This window comes from Grus americana, chromosome 14 (assembly GCF_028858705.1).
Source record: "Grus americana isolate bGruAme1 chromosome 14, bGruAme1.mat, whole genome shotgun sequence".
Lineage (NCBI taxonomy): Eukaryota > Metazoa > Chordata > Aves > Gruiformes > Gruidae > Grus > Grus americana.
In genome coordinates this window covers 11,356,351-11,380,793 of record NC_072865.1, presented here as the reverse complement: position 1 = coordinate 11,380,793, position 24,443 = coordinate 11,356,351, and the positions used below count along the sequence as shown (strand labels likewise).

Sequence of the window (24,443 nt, the reverse complement as noted above, 5' to 3'; positions counted from 1 at the left end):
TGTCCATCCCTAATCAAAATATTTCATCTATTTTCTGTTTTACTCCTGGTTGCAACTGCAGTCCAGAGTGCTGTGTCCTTCAGGTCCACCTCTCCGTGCTGTTGCCCACAAAAGGTGCTTTCCTCACTCTTGCTGCAAGATGGTGCTGCAGAATAGGGAAATGCGTCTCTGCGAGAGCCGCTGGTTCTCGGAGCCGGAATGTGCAGTAGGCATTGCTGCTGGAGGACAGGGCCTGCCTGCCTGCCTGCAAAGTCTGTGCTTATGGCTGTGAGTGCAGGAGCAGGCAGGCAGGAATAGTTTGCAGGATTCAGTATTTCCTCTTGCCCAGGGAAAATCAACTCATCCCTCCATCTCCTGTCTGTGCTGCAGATACGGGGGTGGAACGGTGGGGCAATATCAGTGGAAATTCCTTACCCGCCTTTGCCATATTGCTGTGCCTTTTTCTGTCTCACGCACAGGAGAGGAGCAGCTTTGGCTTGAGCATGGTGGGCTGCTATGTATCTGTGTGATTAAGATCATTGACGTTATCATACTTTAAATCAAGATGTTCATGTCGTGAATCCCAGTCCTGCCCCGACTGGTGTAGGTCGTAGTTATTTCCTTGCAGAAATCCTGGTTCACACTGTTGGGACCGTTTGCAGTCAGACTTTCTGGCTAATGCGCTCCGGTGAATCTAGTGGCAGCAGTCTAAGGTATCACTGACCCCAGTTCCCCGTCTTGTGTTCTTGTGGGACAGGACGAGCCGCACTTCCCGTTCTCCAGCCTAATAGTTTGGTTTTTTGGGGGACAAAGTGGCCTTTGTTGATGGCTTAAGCTGATGTACCAAACTCCTCTCTGGAACTCCTGAAATGGAGGTGTGTGTCCCAGGATGCCGGTTTTGCTCCAGGAGTGGTGACCGTCAGCAAGCCACAGCAAAATCCTCTGGGTATCTTAAACTGGTCTGCTGTGGTTGACCAGAGGATGTAGGTCAGAGCCCTAAATACTGCCCTGCACTACATTTGTTCTGGTTTTTGCCATACCTGTACAAATTTACTTGCACAGTTATACAACTTATCATATATTTATTCAGATTCTCAGGAGGAGACTTTATTACATAAGAAAATTACGCACAGCATATTTTTTGAGTTCTTTCTTTCTTTCTTGACTTGGTTTTCTTTTGTGATTTATCTTAAAATTTATCAGAATTGAAATGAGAATTCAGAAAAGAAATCATGAGAAGGAATTATTATCTAAATGAAACTCTCTAATGTATCAAATATGTATGAAAAACAAAGTAAGTACATAGAGGCCTGTTCTGCTGAGGTATTAAGGCTATTTTTAAGTAGTGAGTTAAATGAGGTATTTTTCCTGGTCAGGGTCTTCAAGGTTTTAGTACTAGCAGAATGCATCCTGAAGTACTGTTTCATGGCTAGAAGAAGAAAATAAACTTTCCTGCTTTCAAGTCATTAATTAACACCTGAATGATAAAGTACCTCAATCAAACCGATTAAATAAATCAGAATGAACAATTCTGATTTTTTCCATACTCACAGTAAAAGTTATTTTCACCAAAAGCTTGTTGAGCTTTTTGACACGTTCTGGTCATGGTCTGTGGTTTCCACCATTTTAGCAGTTTGACTTTCCTTTAAAATGCTGTCATCATGTATGATTTGTGCAATTTTTCTCTATAATGCAAAGAATTTCAACAGATTATGGTATAAGTTTGATTGTATTTCTAATGTAATTTAAAATGTATGTAGGTGAAATGAAAAAATTAAATTTAATAAGAATAAGTTAATGTTTATCTACACTGAGAGCACCCACTGGCTGTCTAAATATAACCCAGCAGGTTGCTTTTAGGCTGACACTGGTTTTGTTGATGGCATTGGCCTTGATCGGGTACGATGTCTTATTTTCTATTCTCATCCTCATGACATTTTTTCCTGAAGCACATGGCCCTAGGAGTAGTTGTGAGGGGTTTGGAGCTTTTGCCTCAGAGCCTGCATGAATCTGCTTCCAAATACTGGCTGGAGGTGTTTTCCCAGTGCAGAGTTGAATCCTTGTGTGGGGATACAGCCTGGCCTGGGGCATCAGGCACTGCTCTTAGAATAAGCCTGTAGTCAGTTTTGCAAACTTAGGTGTCCTACTCAGCCTCCAACTGCTGCCCCAGAAGGCCACTGGTCTCCAGGAGGTCCTGGGTCATACCTCTTAGCCCCAGGTGGATATCTTGGGTAACCTAGCACATACCAGCAGGCTCCTGACACCTAGATTTTGGCAACAACCCCCTTCCATCTCACACTAGACGTTGCTGTTGTTCTGCTGCATGCTCTTGAGCAAGTCATTTCTCACTGCTCCTTTCATCCTTTGCTGTGGCTGTTTTGAGCGTCATCTCCTTGGTCCATGGATTCTTGTACCGTGTATTTACCTGGATCTGAGGAGGAATAACAAGAGTAACAATCCTGTGGCCCAGACCCACCTGCCAACCGCAGCAGGTCTGACTGGTCCAGCTGGCCGTGCACATGCACAGCAGGCTCCCGGTGTGCGTGGGGCACAGCTCAGGCTTGTGTGGGGGCAGCTTGCCCAGAATTCATGCCCATTTGAAGCTGGGGTGACCAACATCTGGAAATTGAATAGGGCACTGTAAGGGATGGGCAGAGAGCACCAGAAAATTGGTGGATGGGTGCAGGAATAGCAGAGGATGTGATGTGGTGGTAGTGGATGCAGTTGTCAGTGCTTTGGCTTTCCCCTCCCTTCCTGCTGGACAAGCACATCCCTTTGCTCTTGGGGCAGAGTTTTCAGGGACCAGAGCAGTCTCCCTCCTGTGCTGTGCCCTGTGCACAGCTAAACCTCATTAGCAGCTCATTAGCAGTACTCCTTCCTTTTTTTATTAACCTTTTTAAAACTTCTTGAGCCTTCTACATGCAGCAAGCAGCCGGCAGAGTCAGCGGAAGAGCAGAGGTAATGTTTCTGGAGAAATTTCTTTAGTCTCAGTGCCTTCCACGTCTGCCTGGTCTCTCCTTGCAGAAGATGTATCTCCTTGGGGAAAGGATGAGTTGAGTGTGCCTCCTGCCATCCACCCACAGTGAACAATTTCTGCCATCGGCTCCACTCGCTTGAAACTCCTTTAAGAGGAAATTGTGCAGCTAAGGGTTCCCATTTGCCTTGGCTTCTTTCCGTATCTTCTCTGTTCCTCCCCTTTCTTTTTTTGACTATTCTTACAATTTATCTTCTGGTTTTTATTTCCCCCTCTGTCCCTTCATTTTTTCTCTCTCCTTTCTCTTCCTTTCTCTCTGTCTTGCTGCTGGATATTATGAACAGTGACAGCAGCCGCTGGGAGCTGGAATCCAGGGAGATAACAGCATTGCCATGAGAATCAGTCTGCTCAGCTACAATTAGCCCTGCTGATATCTTTCACCTGGACAGAGCTGCCTTATCATTGCTACTTCTTGGAAAATGAAGGGTCACAGATACTGATCGCAGATAGCATGACTCTGGCATTTCCCTCTGGTTTTCATGTTGCTGGAATTCCTTTTTGGCTCCCTTCTCTGTACGATTAGTTTTGCATCTCTCTTGTTCAGCTGTGCTGCTGTCAGATGGAAAGCAGGCACCGAAGCTTTCCAAAGGCTGCGTGGATGAAACAGAGACCCCGGGTAAATTCACCTGGTGTGAGCGACAGCACATGGCCATGAATCCTGGATGTTTCTGAAGTTCAAAGCCAGAAATAAAACGACGAGACAGTTCCTCAGGGCCTCTTTATGGTAAATTGTTGCCCTGTCTTTGGAAACCATCGAGAAGGGCGCATGGCAGAGCCAGCTGGACATGTAAATGTTGGGCTGATCCACCCACCCTTCTCCTGGCTGATTGCGCAGTTCCTGACTAGTGCTGTGAAGATATTGGCAAATGCTTCCACAGCATTTGTTTTCCACCATGGATGGGCTTTAACAACCGTTTCTTGAGTCTGGAGTCAGCGGGGTTGTCCTTCCTGGCCTCTGTTTGGTGGCAAGTCCACCCACCTGATGAAAAAAGACCAAAGCAGTTAAAGGCAGATAATCCAGTCCCTGCTTCGCATTTCCCCCCTTTCTTCTGATACCGTTCTTTCTATTTGCTTTATAAATACAGCTCTGCATCAGCAATAAACCCTAATTCCTTACATTTCTGGAGTCTGAAAGCATCTGAACTGCAGGACGAGCTTAGCAGCAGGACCACGCGTAGCAGAGATGACTCTTTGAGTGTCTTCTTTCTCTCTTGCTTTTCAATAACTTAGAGACACAGTTGCCATTTTTAGAAATCTGTCAGGTTGCAGTCAGATATTAGTTATAGAGATACTGAAGTTAAACTAATGGCACTTGGTCATAATCGGAAGAGAAAATGTAGACCTGCAGGGAATGGTGCCTCACGGACCGTTTCATAAAGCCAGCCTTCAGGGCAGGTGCAGGGATTACTATTACTGTGTTTTCTCTCTCTCTTTCCCTCTTTGTCTAGTTTTGCTTCAAATCTGCACCATTTGCAGACCGTACTGAGTGGGAATCAGCATGGTCCTATGGATAAGAACTGATGTTTCTATGTCTTTATTTTTCCTTCTCCACCTTTTCCCCCAGTCTGGTTGGACTAAGTCCTTTTTTGCCATTTTCATATGAACTTGGGCCAAGGGTATTGCAGCCTCAGTAGGGGTCTGTTGTATTATTACTGCAAATTTAACTAATTGCGCGGTCTGTTACTGTAACCCATGAGCTGATGCCATGGGTATCACAGACCCCACTGGCTCAGTGCACTACCAGATTGCTCGGTAACATACATCCAGGTGGGATCCACCACATCAACATATTTCTGTTTTGGTCAGTGGGAGCACACAGTTTGGAACTGGCTTTATGCTTTTGCAGTGACTTTGGTGGGTTGTGAAATTACGATCAGAATTATTTCTGATTTATCCAATACCAGATACCATACTGGGGGCACAAGCCCTCGTGTCACGTGGCTGCAGAGTTGCCAGTCCCGTAGGAGGGTTCCCAACACCGTCCCTGCTGTATTTTGGCTGGAGGAGTAAGCTGCATTTGCAGGTCTGTGTGTCATTGAGCATATTAGAGCCGGGGTTGCGTAAGCGTTACTACGGGTGTACCACGGTGCAGCTACACCAGCAAGCGCTGCAATCGCAGCCAGGACACAACCTTGGATCCTGCAGCCAGGACACAACCTTGGATCCCGCAGCGAGAGCGTGTGGCATCTGCCTGTTACAGCCCTAAGGACAGAGCGTGCTCACTGCAACAAACGTGCCTCGTGGTCTGCACGCAGGGACGAGGGCTGGGGGAGTCTGCTGAATTAAACTGGCATGTGCCTTTCACGTAGCCATCCTTCCAGCAACGTGGTGCCTCACTGTGTCGTTGCTGCTTCCAGGCTGCCGGGCACACGCTGTGCCTGTTGCAGATGAGGCACCTCTCAGGACAGGTCCCCCCTTCCTGCTGATGTTGCTCCAAAGCAATCCCTCAGTGGCAGTACCTGATTTAAAATGGCTTGGGAGGTTTTATGACCCCTGAAGGATTTTAAGTTCACTCATTTTCTCATCCTTGAGAGAATAGCAAAGGCTGGAAAATACTCACGTTTTTCTTTCAAAGATAAGGATGGGTGTTGCTTTGGGGACTGGGATTTCTTTTTCCTATGAGGCTTAGGCTTTGCATCGCAGCCTCTGCCCCCTCTGTCCTGCCTGTGCCTCGTGCTGGTAGAGAACATGATGCTCCTGTTAGCTGCCCACCATCCACTGGAACCCTTAGTCCCGACAGAAGAAAACATAGGTGAATCGCCAGAGGAATGTGAATCCAAGAAATTGCAACATTTGTGTGTTTATCTGACCTTCGATGTTTACAAATTTGACTGGCAGTCTCATGAGAGAGGGTTTGACCAACTTGTTGGTCAATTGGACCTTAATGCTCCTCTTGTTTCTGGTCAGTCTGGCAATACTGTAAGAACAGCTTGTTCCAAGTAAGCTCCCAAGTGAGTTTATGTGCTTAAATGGCATCATCACATATTCTTAGTACTGTCTCCTGGTCCTTTTTTGCTCCACCCTTTCAAGTTTTTGACTTCTATGCTATTGCTCAGAATAATTGCTGTACTTTCCCAAATAAATGGTATCATCCTGCTACTGTCTTCATTGGGAGGGTATAGCCGGTCTCTTCTCCTTTGAAGAGAGGGCCTGACCACTTTTCCAGGCTGTACTAAAGCTACCTGGCCAACAGAAGGAAAGCGAGAGGCCGTTATGTGTAGGATGGCCAGAATTCAAGCAATATGGTATATAATGTCATAAAGTCTAGTAAACTTCATTTCAGGTTTTTAAAAGCGGCATTCAAGTCTTATCTTCATCATAGTTAAAGTGTACAATTCTGGATGCTGTTGAAAGACACTATGAATTGCCTGCTCTTCCATGGTCTGTAAGTGGTCTATGCTTAGGGAGTGCTGCAAAAAACCCCTGTGCCTCAGATCCAGGCATTTCTGAATGTGGGATGTTTGAGAACAGATTATTTTCAGCCTCGTCTATTTTCTGATTTTGTTAAGACTATTCCTGATAAGCCTATGTAGTCAGGAAAGCTTCAGTGATTCCCAGCTCCAGCAGGAGCCTAATCCTAATGTCCTACTATTATCAATAAGATGTTTCACCAGAGGCTTTGGTGAACCCAAGATCGGGCCTTTAATTATTATGCAAGACTCATTCCCCAGTCCAGGATCGTCATCTGTGGCCAGCTTTCACTAGTCCATGTAATGCAGATAGCCACAAAATACATCTCCTCTTCCAGGAATCTGCAGAGTCAGCCGGCTGCTGCCGTGGGCTGCCCAGACCCTCGGGAGCCCTTTCTTGCTGCAGAGCAGTTTCAGCTTCCCTGGGCATCCTCTGCCCCCTCCAAGGCATCCTGGCTGCTTTAACTCCTTTTGTACAGGCCAAAATGCTTGTAATGGGCTTCTGCAGACACATCATCAGCTAGCGTTCGCTTTCGGACCAGCAAGTGTAGGTGGTAGATCTGAGAGAAAAACACGTAATTCCTGTGATTACTGTTCAGAAGTGTCTTGTGCAGTGAGATAACGCTGAGCGCCCAGGTAGACACTATTTTGTTCTCTGCGTGCGGACGCAAAGGGCAATGTTTCCTTCTACCGATGGCGATGGAAGCTCTTTTGGCCAGGACTGTCTCCTGTGATATATGGATCGGTAGCCCCAAGGTTGGGACTTGCTGACAGCCAGGACCTACTGCAATTATAAATAATAACAATATTAATATTTTCAGGAAGGCTTCAAGCATGTGCACTGTACCCTTCTGCAAACTGATTTCGTAGTGGCTTGATTTCATGTCAGTTTAACAAAATGCTGAATGTGCATAGTTCCTCTTCATTTTATCTTAAAATAGGACATCTAAATAAGGCGCCCTGTAGGCCTTTCCCAGTCTCTCCTGGCTGTCAGCTTTCACTGAGCTTCCCCACACCTCCCACTGCATTTTTCTCCAGGGTAGGAAGAGATTCTGCAATGCAAGTGGGATTATTCATGGGTGACAAATGTAGTCTGGTGTGATTGTGGGACAGAGAGAAGCAGATACAAACTGCAGAAAATTTGAGAAATGGAAGTGGGGTTTATAGAGGGGATTACATGCCGTAACGTCTGAGATAGCAGAGGGCTGATGCTGTGCCGTGTTAAAATGCAGCCTGGTTTCAGCCTTTCCATTAGCCTGTGTTTCTGACGACACCAGGGAAGCCGGCACTGTCTGTGCCATGGGGGCATTTTGTTCTTGCACCATGTAAGCCAACCCAGGCTCAATTTCAACCCTATTGAGGTTCCTATTTGGAACCACGTGTCAGACCCGATCTCTGCAGTGTCACCAGAGCCACTGAGATGCACGGCAGCGTGTTCCAGCATGCTCACTGCAGTGGCACTGCCCCTAGGGCACAACTTTCCAGCAGCGGAGGAATACCCTTAAAAAAAAGCTATATCCCCATCTATGTGGAGATCCTCACAGCAGAGTCTCCAAAGACAACTTTTTATTTTTAAAGAATTTCTAAATAAACTCCAAGCCACATTTTTATAAAGGAGGATGGTATTTGCAGAAAAGGTCAAGGCTATAACAGTCAGCATCCTCGGAGATAGGAATTCTCAGCCCCTGCAGCTTCCCATAATTTGTCATGTCTTTAAACCCTCAAGTCCCCATTTTACATTCCCGATCAAGACAGACATGAGGTTTTGATTTCAAAATGAAATGCTCCACTGGCTGGGATGTTTTTTTCTCTAAAGAAAATGTACAGAAACAAAAATTGTTAGGATTTCGCTAATTATATGGTTATGCTTAGCCCCAATTCTCTGCCAGGACCTGTTAGTGCTGGGACCGCAGGAACAGACCTGGGAGGGACCTTGTGAGGCGTCGGTGGAGCTCCTGCCTCCGGGGAGGTCCAGCTGCACCCCCTCGCATCCCCTCTCCACGATTCAATTTTGGTTGGTCACAGGGCAGGTGACCGTGATGGGTCTGGGTGATGCAGGCTGCCCGGCGTTGCTCAAGGCTTGAGATTTGCTGTATTTGTCGCTGGGGAAGCGTGCGGCAATTTCTGACGTTAGCAGGTGTGAGAGAAGCCTTTCCTGCGAGAGTCTGCGAGGAGAGCATGGAAACACGAACATAACTAGCAGTGAAAACTGAGTGGGATTTGTGTTTCTGGTGAGGTGTCAGGAAATAGCTTTAAAAATGCACTGCTGAGAGGCTTCCCAGCAGGCTTTAACTATTCCCTCACCTGGGAAGATCGCTGCGATGAATTCATCAGGCGTGACGCAGCAGAGAGCTGCTCTGGAGCTGCCTCGGCTCTCCCGGCACCTCCAGGCGTGGGCCGAGGGAGGGGAGCGAAGGGCAGCACCTTGGGACCAGTACAGACGAACGCAGCAGCACTGGCAGTAGGCTTGACTCAGCTCACTATGTGGGCTGACATATGTAAATTGCCATATACATTTGTAAATGTTTTGGTATGCCTGAGCAAGCCAGTATCTGGAATTAATTTTGTTCTTTTGGGAGGCTAGACAGGAGAATAAATCCAAATGGACCACATGTATGAGTCTTGGTGGGATTTGTTCAAGTGGATGAGACCTGTGTATGGACATGCAGTTGCAATTTGAATTGCCTTGATTTGATTTTCCTTACCTCACTTGTAAAGCGACTCAGACCTAATTGAACTAAGATCATTCCAGTCTTGAAGCAGACTTGTATGCCGGTATTAAACATATTTGAAGTTATAAACTTCTCAGGGTTGTGCAATGCAGAATCCCTGCTCTGCAGTCTGTTTTAGGGCTTCTTTTTCTCTCTGTGCTTCTGTACTTTTTAATGTCAGCAGTCTCTCACTTACTGTGCTATTTTGTGAGACGTGACGCCCTAAGGGAAGGTAAGGGTCACTTCTCCATCACTAACGTCTAGCCACTTTTTGGAGCAGAATGCAGTTTCACCACTTGATGCATCAGATGACAAATAACTTTTCTAGTTGAAATTGCAAGGAGGATGGCAGAGGACAGAATGCGGTTACCTTAGCTGCATCACAGCCACGGCGTGGACCAGCTCCTGCAAAAAATGCAGTGGGATATTTAATGCCAACGAGCAGCCCGCCACCAGCACAAGCTATTCCTTGGCTGCAGCCTGACTGCAGGTTGGTCTGAGCTCACATCCCACCAAGCTCTGTCACATCTCTGCTGGCAAGATGCACTTTTCCGTTGGTGTTTGACGACAGTCCGTGGCAGGATTATAAAGAGCTGTTGCACCTAAAGGCAAAGAAATGCTACAGGTCCTAGATTGCTGCAAATCACATTTAGGCTTGTGAAGCCCATCTCATCCAAAGGCTTCAACTGGATTAGTTATTTTTAAACCCCCCAGAAGGAGTGTTAAAAATGTGCTTTTTCATGCAAGCAGCCTTAAAAAAACCCTGTGCTTTATGTTCTGAGGTACTTTCTCATAATTTCCCCATCCCCTTGCTGCCTACACCCCGACACTGTATGAAAATGACTTTGGAGACAACACAAAGTGCTGTTTCTGCAGCTTGCTTTTTGTAAATCTTAGGATTTTGCTTTTCTCCTTTGCTGAAACTCCAGTAAGCATTTAAGATTTTGATACGTGATCATTGCTGGGATGGTGATGGAGTGATCCGAGAGAGAATTACAGCTACTGTACGTGCTTGCTATATCCCTGTACGTAGCCACTGGCTGGTATGTATTGATAGATTATTAATAGCTGACAGTGGAGAGCCAAACGGATGTCCTTTGTTTTTAAGGTAAAATTTTGAAAGGATAACTTGCTATTACATGGACTGACTGGGTCTTCTGTACATGCGGGACAAATCTTATCAGCTATTACAGGTTTTAGAAAGCGTTGCTGTTGTATTTGTTAATGGGTCTGGCTGAAGTCCAGTGCTTAGGGCTTTGGCCCTGGGCTAGGGGCTGCTGACACCTTGCCCATGGGCGAGTGCTGTGGTCAGCCACAGATCCCTTTCCTGGCCCTTACGGAGGTGAGTTGTGCCTATAGCCAACCCAGCTGAGCACAGTGTGCCACCTCCCAAGGGACTTCTGCAATCCGGGAACATCAGGGCAGTGAGAAGAAACAACCCATAAGCATCTGCATCTCCCAACTCCCTTCCTAACCGGAACAGTCTGATTTAAAGCAGATGAGGTGGCTCTGACACGCTGCAGTGAACCCAATCCACAGCTCCTGCTAAGGAAAAAACCTCCCTAAACAAGCAGGGGCTTTCCGAGCCTCAGAAGGGCGCAAACTTCCGCTCACTGTGTTTTTCATCCCCTAGCTTGTGCCGCATCTCCATTTCTACCCTCAAACCAAGCTGCCAGGTCCCGGCTAAGCAGCCAACGAGGTCTCCCTCCCCGGGGGAATGACACGCCGGTGACGAGGTCTCTGCCTCTGCGCTGGCTCTCCCGGGAATAGAGAGGAAGGGCTGGCTCCATCCCCACGTCCTGCCCCAGCCAGGGCACCGCTGCCCGCCTGGCACAGGGGCCGGGACGAGCAGACACATTACCTCTGCCCCCCTCGGCACAAGCTGCTGGCCCGGCTTCAGAGGGCTTTTTCTTACCCCTTATCGCAGCAGCTGAAATTCCAGCTAAACAAAACCCAGCCACAGACTTATTCAAAACATTTATTAGTGTTTAAGGAAAATAATAGTGTGAAAGGTACAGAGCTTTGTCTAAAGCCGTATGCATTTTCTTTTTTTTACAAGCTTATTTGGCTGCAAATTCTACATGAGATAAAACTAGTATGTTTTTCTCCCAGAGATTTGGAATTAAGGACAGTTTGTCTTTTTTTTTTTTCTTCTTCTTTTCTTTCTCTTTTTTGCCTTTTAGTTCAGCACTTTAAGTTAGGACAGCATTTTCCAGGGTTTACTATCTTTTTCCAGTAGGCATTTTGCTTCTCCCAGTATTTTCATTCCAGAACAAGGCTCATTCCAGATGCAAAGTGTAAAGGAAACATTCATACCTTGGCTTTTAAGCTAAACCTCCTTCATGAACAGCAAGTTCATAAAGAATGTTAATTAAAGCATCATACAGTATCTAAATGGACTTTTTTTTTCTTTTTTATAAAGAGTTAAGGCTATGCAGATGTCACAATAAAATAATCTCAGGTAAAACGCACCCTATTTGTTAGATATGAAAGAAGGTTTAACAATAAATAAATGATTTATGCTGTCAATAACATTATGGAACTGTATAAAACTATATTTACGCAGCTTTAAACATAAAAAAACATACTAGTGGCATGAATATATACAACACAGGTCATGACGTACGTTTAAATTATCATAGCCAGCAGTGTTCTTTTTTAAATGGAGACACTATAATAAATAGAAATGTTAAATATTTACAATAATAGCATATGTGAAATCAGTAGATGAACACATAAAATCTTCACACACAGAGGAAAAAAAGTTATGCCTTATACAAAAATCCCTCCCACCCACAGCTTGCCTCCCCACTCCCCCCCCCCCCCAATTTTCATTGACTAAACAAGGGGAATATACAATTTTCCCCACAGAACAAATGAATACAAATAAAACTGTATGCATGCTGAGGTGCTATGTTGACTGAGACATTCAAGGATGTAGATTATATGTTTGGTTCCCATTGATGAATCAGACCTCTAGTGAGAGAGGGATCTTATTTTAGTTCAATACAAGAACATTACATTGGTAGCGAGTTGTTGTTTCTGTTTTGCATTTTTTTTTTTCATTTTTTGCTAAAATGCTTGGATTGTCTTTTTGGTTTGAGCTTGTTCTTCACGGTGGCTATATGCCACAAAGGGGGAGAGGATGCTCACAGGAAACCCATGGAGGCACGCTTGAAGCCTTCTTATGGTACCACCAGCAGCCACTTAAGTTTTTGGAGCAGAGCAATTAGCCATCAGAGGCAGGCCCTAACCAACCTTGGCAAGCTCCCCCGTGGGAGGTGCCCCATCCGTGGGAGGGCTGTTCTACCACCCAACGGGGCAGCTGGCACTCTTGCTGCCAGGAGCTCTGCTCCTCAGGTCAACAGAGTCTTCACCGCTACAGTACCTGGCCCGATCCCACCTCTTCCCAATTAAGTTAAATGAAAATTTTGTCACAGAATTTAGCTAAATTCAAGTAGGATCAAGGTCATTTCTTTAAACAAAGACTTGGTGATCACACAGACGCACACCTTTTCAACTTAATGGTCCTCTCTTGCTTCCTACGTGGCTTCTATTAAAAGCAATGCCTATAACTTCTGCGGGTGGATACATGCATTAAACCCTGAATATAGCTATTAGGAGCTGTGTTCACTTAGCAGTAACTAAAATCTTGAGTTGGAAATTGTAGCCAAATTCCAACACCCTCTACTGTTTATACAGCTCCTTCCCACCATGCAGCAAGACGTACGTTAGTTCACTGGGTACGTTCTGTCTCTACTGAACTGCCTTCCTGCCCCCACAGCTTTCCTCCCAAACTTTCTAAATGAGAAGGCTCAAATCCCTGGTGTGATTCCTGCTTTCTAAGAAAACTTGCTTTTTCTCTAGAGGAAACAGAAGAGCTCACCCTTCTGTCCCCATCGATGCTGTAACCTTCATTTCCAGTACAGTATCAGGGGATACAGGACTGCAGATCTGCAACGTGAGAATTACAATTGCATAGGGGGTAGGAGAGATCTGTCCAAACACCTCCTTCACACTTAAAACTGCTTAGAGACAATAAGCTCTTGACACTCTTCATCTTTAATAACTCATTCTGCAGAGATTGGTGGTCATTATCTGCATGATAATTAAAAAAACCCAGGTCAAGCTGCTCTCCTTATCTTTGGCATTTGGATAAACCACGGCTGATAGGCAGGTTGGAGTGGGGTTCCACACCCCAGCAAACCCCACCAAGCTACTGCTAAGGAGAGACAGATTCCTGATGGGCCTTCAACGCAGCCCTACAGAAGAACTAAGTATATGAGGTCCTCCGCTGTCTGAGCCTGCACCCATTCTTTTAAGCTTGGGCTGTCCATAAGGGTGGAGGACCTCTATCACTGAGCAGGCAGGTGTAAGCAGAGAATATGCACAGGGTTTTCAGAGGTCCATGAGCATACTCTTAGGGGTCCTCCATACTGTGCAAGTCTTAACAGTCACATTGCCTTGTCCTGGAAGCTGACTACTCACCTTCGATATGCTGAAGTGACTGGATTAGCAAGTGTCAAGTTACGCAGTGGTTAAAATACAAACGGGGCACTTAAACTAGGCGGCATCACCCAGATGGGAACAATGGCTCAGAAGTTAGTTAAGAGAAAGCGGTGGAGCTCCAGACTGCATGGTTCCTGTGCGAGAGACAGGGTAGCTATTTCATTAGAGAGCATCACATAGAGAGCCTTGAGCTCTTGCGTTCTCAGCCACAGGCAGAAACCAAATCCCACTGGAATTTAGCCATCTGCTGCAAGGCTGCACCCTAAACGTTTGGAGATGCTAAGCCACAAGCACCACATGCAATCTGGCAGAGCCCTCCTGGCACCTTCTCCCCAGCCAAGGGGACCAAGAAAAAAAAAAAAATCCCCAAAACAACCCAACAACCCCCAAACAAGATCCGAAATTTCAACTGATGTTCGTTTCATAAAAAAAGGGGAAACGAATTTACTCAGAGACGTTTTGCCACATTTGGTGGCTGCTCAAGTGTTGAGTTTGCTGGATTGGTAACACATTACCACTGCTCTCCCTTTGCTACTATATACACTGTTGCTGAGGTCCATATATATCTTGCAATGCCCTGTGCTTGACCTCTGAATGGGAAATGCTTTGGAATGTCCATAGACGGGAAGATGGGACTCAACGGAGGAGGTTTCCAGTGGAGGGGGAGAACAGGGGGGAAACAGGGAGTTGGTGCCTTTTTTCACCTCCGGATGTCAGAGAAGTCGGACAGTTCATCTGCCCGGTCCATGATGCCATGTGCCCCTTTTGGACCGTGACCCCCAGCTTTCACTCGGGCATGGGCGTTCAAGTGACCCTTAGTACCTCTCTCTCCCTTAGATGCTCGTGAGCTCTCCCTGTGGTCAGAGTCGGAGTGAGCCAGCACGTCCCCGCGGCCAGCAGCGGCTTTGCTGGCTTCACCCGCCTTCTTCTCGGGACCCAGGATGGCATCACCATGCACAGCTGAGGTGCAGAAGCTGAGGATGGAGCAGAGACTTCCCCAGTTCTGTTCACACTGGGCCTGGACACTTCTTGTTATTGCCTTTTTCACCTCCTCCCCACAGGTGAGCAGGATATTCACTAGGTCAACATATGGCCTAGAGGTAAAGGAAACAGTGAGAGGAGAGTCAAAAAAATATATACGGGTTATCTGTCAGTAAACAAGTGTAACGGCCTCTCTGCCTTTACCCTCCCTTGTGCGCAGCACAGTTCAGTAGCATTAGCCCCCTGCTACCCACTGATGTGACAGCTTTGCAGAGCAATTCTGCACCATGTTTATTATGCAACTTATTATATTCTAATTAGCCATATTGCTATAAGAAATGCACATGATGGCATCCAGTCAAACGAAGCTTCACCCAAGTGCTGGATCTGCTTGACTGCTCCCCCATGGGAGATGCTCTGTGAGAACTGTAACGTCCGCCAGAGGAATATATGAGCTCTACGCACTTAGCAAATGGGGCTGTCAAATGGAAAATCTGCCATCTCACACCTTCTGCCTCTATCTCTTTCCATGCCGCTTCATCTTATTAGTCAGGTTAGATGACAAAGGAAACCTGGTCATGTCCAGAGCCATCAGCTTCATCAAACAGCTTGCTATCTCCAGGTGAATGGCTGGTACAGAGCATACACTGATCACTAGTCTGCAAGAGGGAGGCATTTCCTCACCTCTGTGAAGAGCAGCAGATACTCAACTAGAGATTCTCTGGCTCTTCTCATCATCTTTAGCCTTGAAGCACCAGGTGTTGATCTCCACCACAAGCAAGATCCTATCTGGACTGAGGATCCAACTGCACAGAGCTCAGACACATGCAAATCCATTTTGGTACCACTATTTCTCCCCACACCAATTTTTTTCTTCATTTTCTTACGGAGTTGAGTGCAGCTTTCAGTATATACCTTTTCCCAGCCAAACATGGAACCATGGCCAAATACCATTTCTGCACCCCCCCCATCCCTCTGTGGCCCCACAGCACAACGCAGCCCGAGCACAGGCACTTTGGCTTCCTCAGCCACGGGTCACCGAGTGCAGCGATTTTAAAATAGTTGTGGTCACAAGTTTTGTGAGTCAATATTGATGTTGTCTATTGACACAACCGCTCAGCTGCTAACGGGCCCAGAAGGACATGCTTAAGTCTTCCACGGTAGGAAGCATCCACGGTGCAAGTGGAGAACTACCTGGGGTCAGCACTTGTGGTTGTATGGGGTGGTGGGGGTGCACCTTCTGGGCACACTGTCCACCAGCTCTGGTGGCTGTGGACAAGCCTAAATCTCTTCCCATGAACTAAGAAGAGACGAGGAAAACCAACAGATTATGATCAGTGTCTGACACTACCCTGATTTTACTTTGCCCAACTGCTTAAACTCATTTGGAATGACTAATCTTGGAGAGACACCTATTCCCCTATCTCAAAATATTTCCCATGTTTGGATTGTTTCTGCTGTTTTTTTAAAGAAAAAAAAATTACTTGGAATGCAGCAGCGACTGCTCTGCCAGGGCCTGTCACCACTTCCACCATAGCAAATCAGCCTGACCCCCACCCCACCGCAGCTGACTCGGGAGGAGACTTCACCACCCCGATCATGTTCCTCAACACTCATCGGGAGAAAACAGTCAGAATAAAACAGTCAGAGAACAAGTCTGAGAGCTGCCGCTTGCTTCTCCGCTCTTAGTGTTTTAAACGTAAAACAGAAGACGAGAGAGAACCGAGCGCATCGCATGCAAAGTGATCCAGCAGAAGGAGGAAAAAAAACAATAGAGAAATCAGTTGTTGAAATTGGGTATAACCTTTACAAAAATCTTTGGAAGAAAAAGGTTGCTGGTAAGACTAAAAAGTGGCTCAGCTGCCAAATATTTCAGGTATTCGGAGTCTGCCAGAGCCCTGCGGATTAATACTGGCCCATTTCTCCTTCGCTGTTTTACTTTCTGCATTTCAGCTGGCCTGACCGTAGTACCTGAACTGAGCACAAGGCTGCAAGTCAGCAGACGTGATTTTATTTCCAGCTCTGCCACACTTGCCTATTGATCTTGAACAAGTTCCTTAGTTCAAAAGCTTCAGAGATGGCCTCTAAATTTAGGGGAGGGGAGGAGGCTGGCTGGCGTCTATTTGGGGACTCCCGCATAGGAAAGCTAAGCTCTGACTCCATGAGATGCTGAAAACGAAGTGTAGGAAGCTCTAAATGAGATTGTGCAAATGATAGGTGTTCAGCCGAACAATCTGTCTTCTCAAACAGAGAACCTCCCCAGTTAAGCTCCTCAGAAATAAGCAGCTACCTTTGAGCAGTCCTGCTTTTAGCCTGTTTATAAAACATGGAAAACTTACTTCTCTTTGGACAGGCTTTTGACTTTCATAGTTCTTCTCATCTCCAAATGATGGGGGTGGGGGGATTAAGTGGTACCAAGTACCAAATTTATGACCTACTAACACAGCCTGAGCAGTGCCCCCAGAGAGGTGCTGCTGTGCAGGACAGAGCCCCGCTTCTCCTCTCCCCCAGGCAGCAGGATGCTGTCCTTCGCCCTGGGCACAGCCAGCAGCCCTGGCAAGGCCAAGATCTGCCACACCTTTGATCCCAGCCTCAGGAATGTCCACGGAAAGGGCCTTGCGTTCAGGCCACCATGTTCAGCTCGTACAAACCACAGCATTTGAGAGCAAACTGGCATCAAAGCGTCTTTCTGTGACTGCACCTTAAGTATTAGGGGGGTGGTTATCAACAGAAAGTAAGGGAATCATGGCACAGCTCCTTTGGAGACCAATGAAAATGCAAGGCTAAAAGTCCAGAAGAAATTATTCTAAAAAAAGGTATCTGTCATGATTGCTGGGATTTGGGGTTTCTGTGCTAATATCCGCTAGGGATAAGAAGGCACAGAGGCGTGGTAGGAAGATGCTTTAAGGTAAGCCTGCTGCCAGGCTGTGGCTCAGTCTTGTCTGGGAGTGAGATGTTCACCTGCAAGAAAAACAGGCTCCGATTTTTGCATCTGTGCACAAAGAGTTGGTACCAACAGCTTGTGCCTGGTTTGTTGCTGTCACGTAGCAGCTTTGATCAATTCTAAATAGGATTCGTGCCTGCCATTCCTCAGAGGACAGCTGTGTTCCCAGCCAGAGGGATGAACTCCTCTAAATCTGACTTGTGCCTTCATTTTGTACACCTCCATGTTTTATTAAAAAGCATCTGAGATTAACAAGGAATAAGATGAATGGGAGATTACCTGGGGGACTGCAGCTCTTTCAGGGACAATTAACTACAAGACATTTGAAAGTATGTATTTAAAGAAATAATTATCATCTTACTGACAACTTTGCACAGACCTTCTTCCCCCTTCTTCTCTAGCTGTCATCTTTAACAAGATACTGGGGTCAGGAACAGTGCCTTTGAGCTCAGAAAGCACGGGGACACTGTGAGATGCCTCTACAAACAGCAGATACTGACACCGTATTTGCTGAAGGACCAGACACCCAGATCCAACTTCAACTCATTTCATTCCCTTCCACAGTCACATCTAGCCCTTTGTAAAGGAACTCATCTTCAAGGGCCCCCGCGAAGAAAGCATTACCCTGGCCTGGTACATGGGAAAAAGAGACGTGCTTAAGGCCGGAAGGAGGTGAAACAGCTCTTGGGCAGATGCACAGCCCACTGGCACCATCGTGCTCCTGGAAGGAGCTCCCACACCTCTGCCTGCACTAGCACGGAGGCACTTACTCATGCTGCAGCAGGTCTTTGAAGTGAATCATCTCCACAATGACCTGGACGTTCTCCTTGGCAGCGGAGCAGAGGTCATGCTTCAGGTAGCACTCCCGCTGTAACTGGAACACCATCTCTTTAATGGCAGGGCACTTACGGCTGATGCAGCTGAATTTATGCCTCAAGGCATGAGCCTTACACTTCAGAGCGTCTTTAATGAAGGATTTTCCCTGAGAAGAAAAGAAATTGAGTAGGTCTGTAGTTTTGTCCATTAAGCACAGCAGCTGATTTATGCCCAGCTAGCTGCTCCTCTGTAGTACAATGTCAAGGGTTATTAGATTGCTAAGGGTACCACTTAATGGCTTTTCCCCCCTCTTCTCTTTGTTTCTCTGCCCTTAGAGAGCATGCCAGGTTACCTGGCCTTGCTATTGCAGTGGAGCTGAACGCACAGGGCTTCCTCACTGGTATTTTGAGGTTTCTTCTACCCCAACAGCCAAATGCCCAACAAGGGAAAGGGCAAAAGTAAGCGCCTTGAAATAATTCAATGCTTGAGTTACTGGCTTTGTTCGCTTCTGGGGTGTCAGCACAGCAGGTTCACACAAAGGAGAGGGCATCCTGCCATGGATGAGGTCTCCAGGACCACAAGCAGATGACCATTCAGTAACTTCAAATTAGGGGTTTTTTTTTTAATTTTGAAATTAGTTTGCAAACTCATAGACATGTATGCACCATCTATATGCACCTGCCTCATTCCCCGTCTGTCAGTATCTTCCCTACTACCACTTCCCCAGAGAGGGACTCAAATCAGCACTATTAATAATCCTACAGTGTCTTGATGCTTGTTTGCTGCAAGAAACTCTAAGTGAGATTACAAAAATCAAATCAAGAAACTAAAAAAGTTGCAGGAAAGCTGCTTTAACAGCATCTCTTTAACACTGTTTGTGATTCCTTCATGCAGTTGCTTAGTGGGCATCAAAACCATCCCTTCCTTTTCTCTCCTTGCTATCTGATACTATAGCTGCCATACATGGTGCATGCGTTGCAGTCTGACAGCTCTGCTCAGACTCCCTTTGCTGAGCCATAGGTGTGGGGAAGCCTCCTGCACTGCCTCTATCTCTTCACTAGCTTCAGATTATTTTATACAAGTGCTTTGTGAAGACTAAATTGTTGTTAACCTTTATTCAAAGGGTACACTGGCACAGCTCCACTGATATTAACAAAGATTCACCCGGACCTGCAAGCAGATTTTGTCCCCAAATTGTTTCAAGCCAGAAATGTTTCTTGCTGATCAAAGAACTGCTTCAGTCATCTTCTATTCCCTATACCAAAGGCACTTACTTGCCCTTCCCTTCAGGAACAAACATTCGCAGTACATTAGGCAAATAAGGATAAAAAAGAAAATTCTTAAGCAAACCAAGCCTGACATCAATTCTCAGGTTTCTGAGAGAGGGAAGGAGAGCAGAAAGCAGAGAACAGAAAACGGCCAATGTTAGTCTTGTCATTTAATGCAGCCTGAAATAACTGTAGATAATAGAGATGAGCACGAAAAGCCATGTCATAGCAGAGGCTAAAGTCACCTCTATATTAAATAAAGCTCCAGGGGCTTAATACTTCTGCACTGCAACGGAGACAGCCTGGATGAGAAATGGGCTGTATTTGATTAGCAATATCTGAGGATTCTGCGGAACAGGCATCAACGGCTATGCTCAGCCTTCACAGGCACACTCCCCTCCCAACAGGGCTTCTTTGGTCAACTTTGTTCACTGACAGAATATTGTGTAAAAATAAATGAGCATTTTCCAGAAGCCACTTGAAATTAAGTTGAAGGTTTTCAGATACCCACAGAAGAAACAATTCCTGGTTTAATGGCTAGCCAGACCCTTTGTACATCCTTGAGAATTTGAGCTCAGAACTCCAGCACTTCAAAAGTGTTTCCTACTGGGTGGTCCCACCATCCCTCATGGAGCAGGCTGAATCCTGCACTTTACACCATGCTTTTAACAGTGCCATGTAGCTGGTGCTTTTAGTCAAGTTATACTGTAAACTGCATGGTCAAGCCAAATGCTGCTGGTGGTTGTAATGTTCTCTTCCTTCCCTCCACACTGAAATGGGAGAGTAGGTTTACAAGACATAATAACAGGATGTCTCAATGATGCATAAATGGTCTGGGGAGAAAATGAAGGAGAGAAACTTAATATTGCATACCATCTAAGTAATGTATTTTAACATCAGTGCTTGAACCAAAGACTTATTTGAATAGAGCAGCTTTAGGAGGTTGCCTGTACTGGTCATGTGCAAGTCTTGAGAACCAACTGCACATTGGGAAATATTTCGATACGTCTAAATGAACTGGGTGCCCAAGTTGCGTTTCAGAATCAGCTTTGAACAAACACGGTGTAGAAGCTTAAGCTGCTTAGCGTTTCTGAAGCCATGTTCAGCTACATCAGTGTTCTGATTTAGTTATCCTGGGTACAGGTGGAGGAAGTGATCACAGGGAGCTGTGGCTGGAGACAGCCTGTCTCCTGGGACAGGCTGCACACCACTGCTCTATTACTGCTCTTGGGTCTTGATTCTGGGCCCTTCAACAGAAAAAAAATCTTATTGAAGCTGGTTATGTGCAGAAGTAGATTTGTTCAGTAATGGTAATTTTTTTCCCCAAAGATATGTTAAAGAACTAGAATACATGCCATGCGTATATTGGAAGCAAGCAGATACATAGGACATTTTGCTGTGTTACCTGGGCATCAAATTTTCCAGCGTTGTGCAGGAATGTCATGCAGATCTCATGTAAGCCTCGGATCTCGCAAGAATTGTTTTCAAAGCATTCAAACACTCCACATCCCACATCGCCAGCATTAACCAGGCAGTGCTGGATTTCGGCTAAAATGAGCATTGATTACAGTTAATTTGAAGAACTGTTCACAGAAGCTGGTGGTGGGTAGGGTGGGGAGGGAAAGAGTTATTTTGCTATCATCATCAGTTCAAAAGAAAAAACACATGTGACAACAGTTATTGTACCCACAGCATGCCCGCTTTTTACAGAAATTAGGCCAAAACTTGGGTGTATTATGTTATGAAAGTGATATCCAAGAAGTAAGTGCCAAATCCACTATGCTTACGTCAAGCTATTTCACTTGAGAACTGTCTAATGCTTTTGCATTCCTCAGGAGCAAAGAACGGGCATGATTTTTTGCTGACTTGTACAAAGTCCCCCATCAAATTCAAGTGCCAAAACAAGAAGCCCAGGACGCAGAGAGCTAGAATTTCTCATTTCTGGTACTTTGAGCTAGTTTCTGGCTATTTAGCACAATTTTTTTTTACAGACAGCTGGGTTTCCCTTGTTGCGATGTCTACAAAGTTAATGGCAAAACTCCCAAAATAAAGTCCTTTGCACTGGGTGTTGCATAAAGCTGCAACTATGTTCTCACCTATGCAGAAATCAATTGGGAAAAAATATTATATATGTAGTACATAAAATAGATCTACTGGAGCTAGCTGGTACATACGTGTTTATTCTGCCCTTTCAGATGTTATGCAATACTGAAAAAAAAAAAAAAGAGCTGTCTAATACTCATTTAGAAAAACGCCCCAAAATCTTAATTCTTAACAAGACAGCTTCTAGTCCTTTAAAAAAAAAAAAAAAAAAAAAAAAAAAGGATGTAGTAGTACTGCCAGAGGGAAGGTGGTTGCTGAAAAAGCCTGGGTATAAAGTTAAACAGGGGCAGCTTTTAGACCAGAACTGAGGATGCTAAGAATTCTTGTACGCTGTGCCCTAGTGGTACCTTTAATTAAAGCTCGCCCTTGGGAGCCAGCCTAATCCCCCTCCGAACCGCAGCATGTTTCAGACATCCCCGGCCTCCCCCTTCGCCATGCGGTCCATTTGCAAGTCTTTACAGCAACTTTCGATATAATTTCAACCCGCTGCAAGGCAGAGAGACGAGCCGCGGATGTAAATGCGGAGTCTGACAGAGTTCACACGAACCTCCCCCCCCCAGCTCAAAACCAAATCACTGCCGCTGCCTTTTTTTTTTTTTTTCTTTTTTCTCCCCCTTCTACCTGCCCCGAAGTGCATCTGGGGGTGGGACACGGCAGCCCCGAGGTCGGCTCCTGGGATTGTCTCAGCCACACGCGAAAAGCTGCGCAAACACGCACCGCGGGGGGGGAAAAATGGAGCTCTTTGTGGAGCGCTGCAGAGCGCGGAGCTGGGCTTTTTTGGGGCCGGGAGCTCAGCTGTAGTGCTTGTGTTGGCATCCGGATGCAAACCCTTTGCCGGATCACATGTCCTGGCTCCAGCGTGCTGAGAACTGCACAGTGCCGTGATTCACATGTGGCAGTCCCTAATGGGCATTCGTGCATTCCTGCTCGTGTGTGTTTAAACACGTCTCGCAGCACTGAGAGTGTTAAAAAAAAAAAGGGGGGGAAGGAGAAGGTGGGGGGGGGAAGAAGGGGGGGAAGGGAAGCGTCTGGATCCCGCGCTCTCTCTTTGCACGGCTGGGAAGCGATCCAGCAAAGTGCACGCCTCAGCTCTCTCTTTCTAGGCAGATAATACCCGGGGGAGGGAACGCAGGGGGCGGGAGAGGAGGAGAGAAACCCCCGGTCCGTTGCATCATTGCACGACTCCCTATGGAGGAGGCAAAGCACCAGTCATTTCCAGCCGCTTCCCCTTCCCTCCCGTCACCCCCCCCACCCCTCGACCCGGTTTCAAACGCTGCGCCGAGAAACTTTCTCCTCCCCAGCCCAGCAACCCCGCGGCAGGCAGCATCCCCCGGGCCGGGCCCGGCTCCGCCGGGCTCCCCGCCGCCCCCGGCCCCGCTCCCCGCCGGTGCGGGGCCGCTCGGCACCGACTTTGTGCCCGGCGCGGCTGCAGAGGCGCTTCGCCCGGAGTGCTGCCGCGGCTGTTGCAAGGGCAACACGTGCTTGGGAAAGCCGGGCTTTAAAGGTAATTAGGAGCGAGCTCTTATTTCCTCTGATGATTTATGCCTGACAGTCGGACACCGAAATAAAACGCCTGTCATAACTCAACGCGGCTATTTCCCCGGCGCTCAAGAAGCAGCGATGGGGGGGGGAAACACCACCTTTGCACCCCCACCCCCCGTCCGCCGCCCCGCCGTACCTGTGTTCTGCAGGGACAGGCGGCCCTTCTGCTGCGGGGTCCTGTCCTGCGGCCCCTCCGGCGGGTGGGTGGCCTCAGTGCCCGCCGCCGCCCGGGCGCTGGCGAGCAGCAGGGCCAGAGCCAGCAGCTTGCCGCGGAGCTCCGCGCACATGGTCGCGCCTTCCCCCCGCCGCCGCCGCGTCCTCCCCCGCGGGGTGCCGCACCCGGGCCCAGCGCGCTCCTCGCCGCGGCCCTGCGAACCGCATGTGCCCGGCGCGGCGGCGAGCGCGGAGTGGCGGTAGCGGCGCCGGAGGGTGCCTCAAATATCCCCGCCGAGCCCCGGTGTCACTCGCATGAGGGAGCCGAGCAGGTGTCGCTCCGCGCCGCGGCCAATGGCAGCCGCCGCCCCGCTCCGCCCGCCCGCTGGGGGCCGGCCCTGCCCCGCCGGCAGGTTGCAGCCTCCCGCCTCCCCCGGCCCCCCCTCCCCGCACCGCGGGGGATGGGCGTGCGGGGGGGGGGGGGCAGCGGACAGGGACTGCACCCCCGGCGGCGGCGGCGAGGGGGGATGTGCAAAGGTGCCTCCCTCCGGCGGTATCAGTGGAGGGGGTGAAAAAAAAAAGAAAAAAAAAGGCGAAAAAGCGGGATTTTGACAAGCGCACTGCTTGGGAGGGAGGGAGGCAGCACCGAGCGGCTGGTACCTCCGCAGCCGCGGGGACGGGAAGGCAACTTCCGCGGGGCTGCGCGGGGGGTAGCGGGGGTGTCCGTGCCCGGAGCCGGCCGTCCTGCAGCACTGACGCCTCATTGCAAGACTTGGTGAAAAAGAGAAAAAGAAAAAGAGGAAAGGAGAAAAAGAGGAAAAGAAAAAGAGAAAAAGAAAATCCCTCTCCGAAGTAGCTATTGCACTGACTTTCTTGGAAATCCTCCACTTCCTCCCCCCTTTTTTTTCCCTTGGGATTTTGTATCCTGCGAGTTCCGAGGGGATTTGGGCCAAATCCATCACTTGGAGGGGGGGGAACCTGTGAGAGGGGACG

General features: G+C 47.5%; 2 protein-coding genes across 2 annotated transcripts in view; one reads left to right on the top strand and one right to left on the bottom strand.

Moving 5' to 3' along the window:
• Positions 1-11,096: 11,096 nt before the first annotated feature.
• Positions 11,097-23,754, bottom strand: STC2 (stanniocalcin 2). The gene is made up of 4 exons (XM_054841333.1): positions 23,434-23,754; positions 21,058-21,200; positions 18,339-18,550; positions 11,097-14,737 (listed from the first exon to the last, which is right to left on the bottom strand). Exons 1-4 carry the CDS (start codon positions 23,582-23,584, stop codon positions 14,344-14,346), a joined length of 900 nt encoding a protein of 299 aa, XP_054697308.1. The 5' UTR covers positions 23,585-23,754; the 3' UTR covers positions 11,097-14,343.
• Positions 22,742-24,443, top strand: part of LOC129212571 (uncharacterized) — a 217,049-nt gene continuing 215,347 nt past the window's right edge. The window contains exon 1 of the mRNA XM_054841336.1: positions 22,742-23,259. Coding sequence (XP_054697311.1) covers positions 22,944-23,259 — 316 coding nt within the window. The 5' untranslated portion in view covers positions 22,742-22,943. The remainder of the gene's footprint in view (positions 23,260-24,443) is intronic.

Bases quoted from the DNA above. Each gene is read 5' to 3' on its own strand.
- STC2 (XM_054841333.1), bottom strand. From the start codon at position 23,584: ATGTGCGCGGAGCTCCGCGGCAAGCTGCTGGCTCTGGCCCTGCTGCTC. The intron at 21,201-23,433 runs GTACGGCGGGGC...TGCTCATTTTAG, and splicing joins CCTGTCCCTGCAGAACACAG to CCGAAATCCAGCACTGCCTG. The intron at 18,551-21,057 runs GTAACACAGCAA...TTTTCTTCTCAG, and splicing joins CTGGAAAATTTGATGCCCAG to GGAAAATCCTTCATTAAAGA.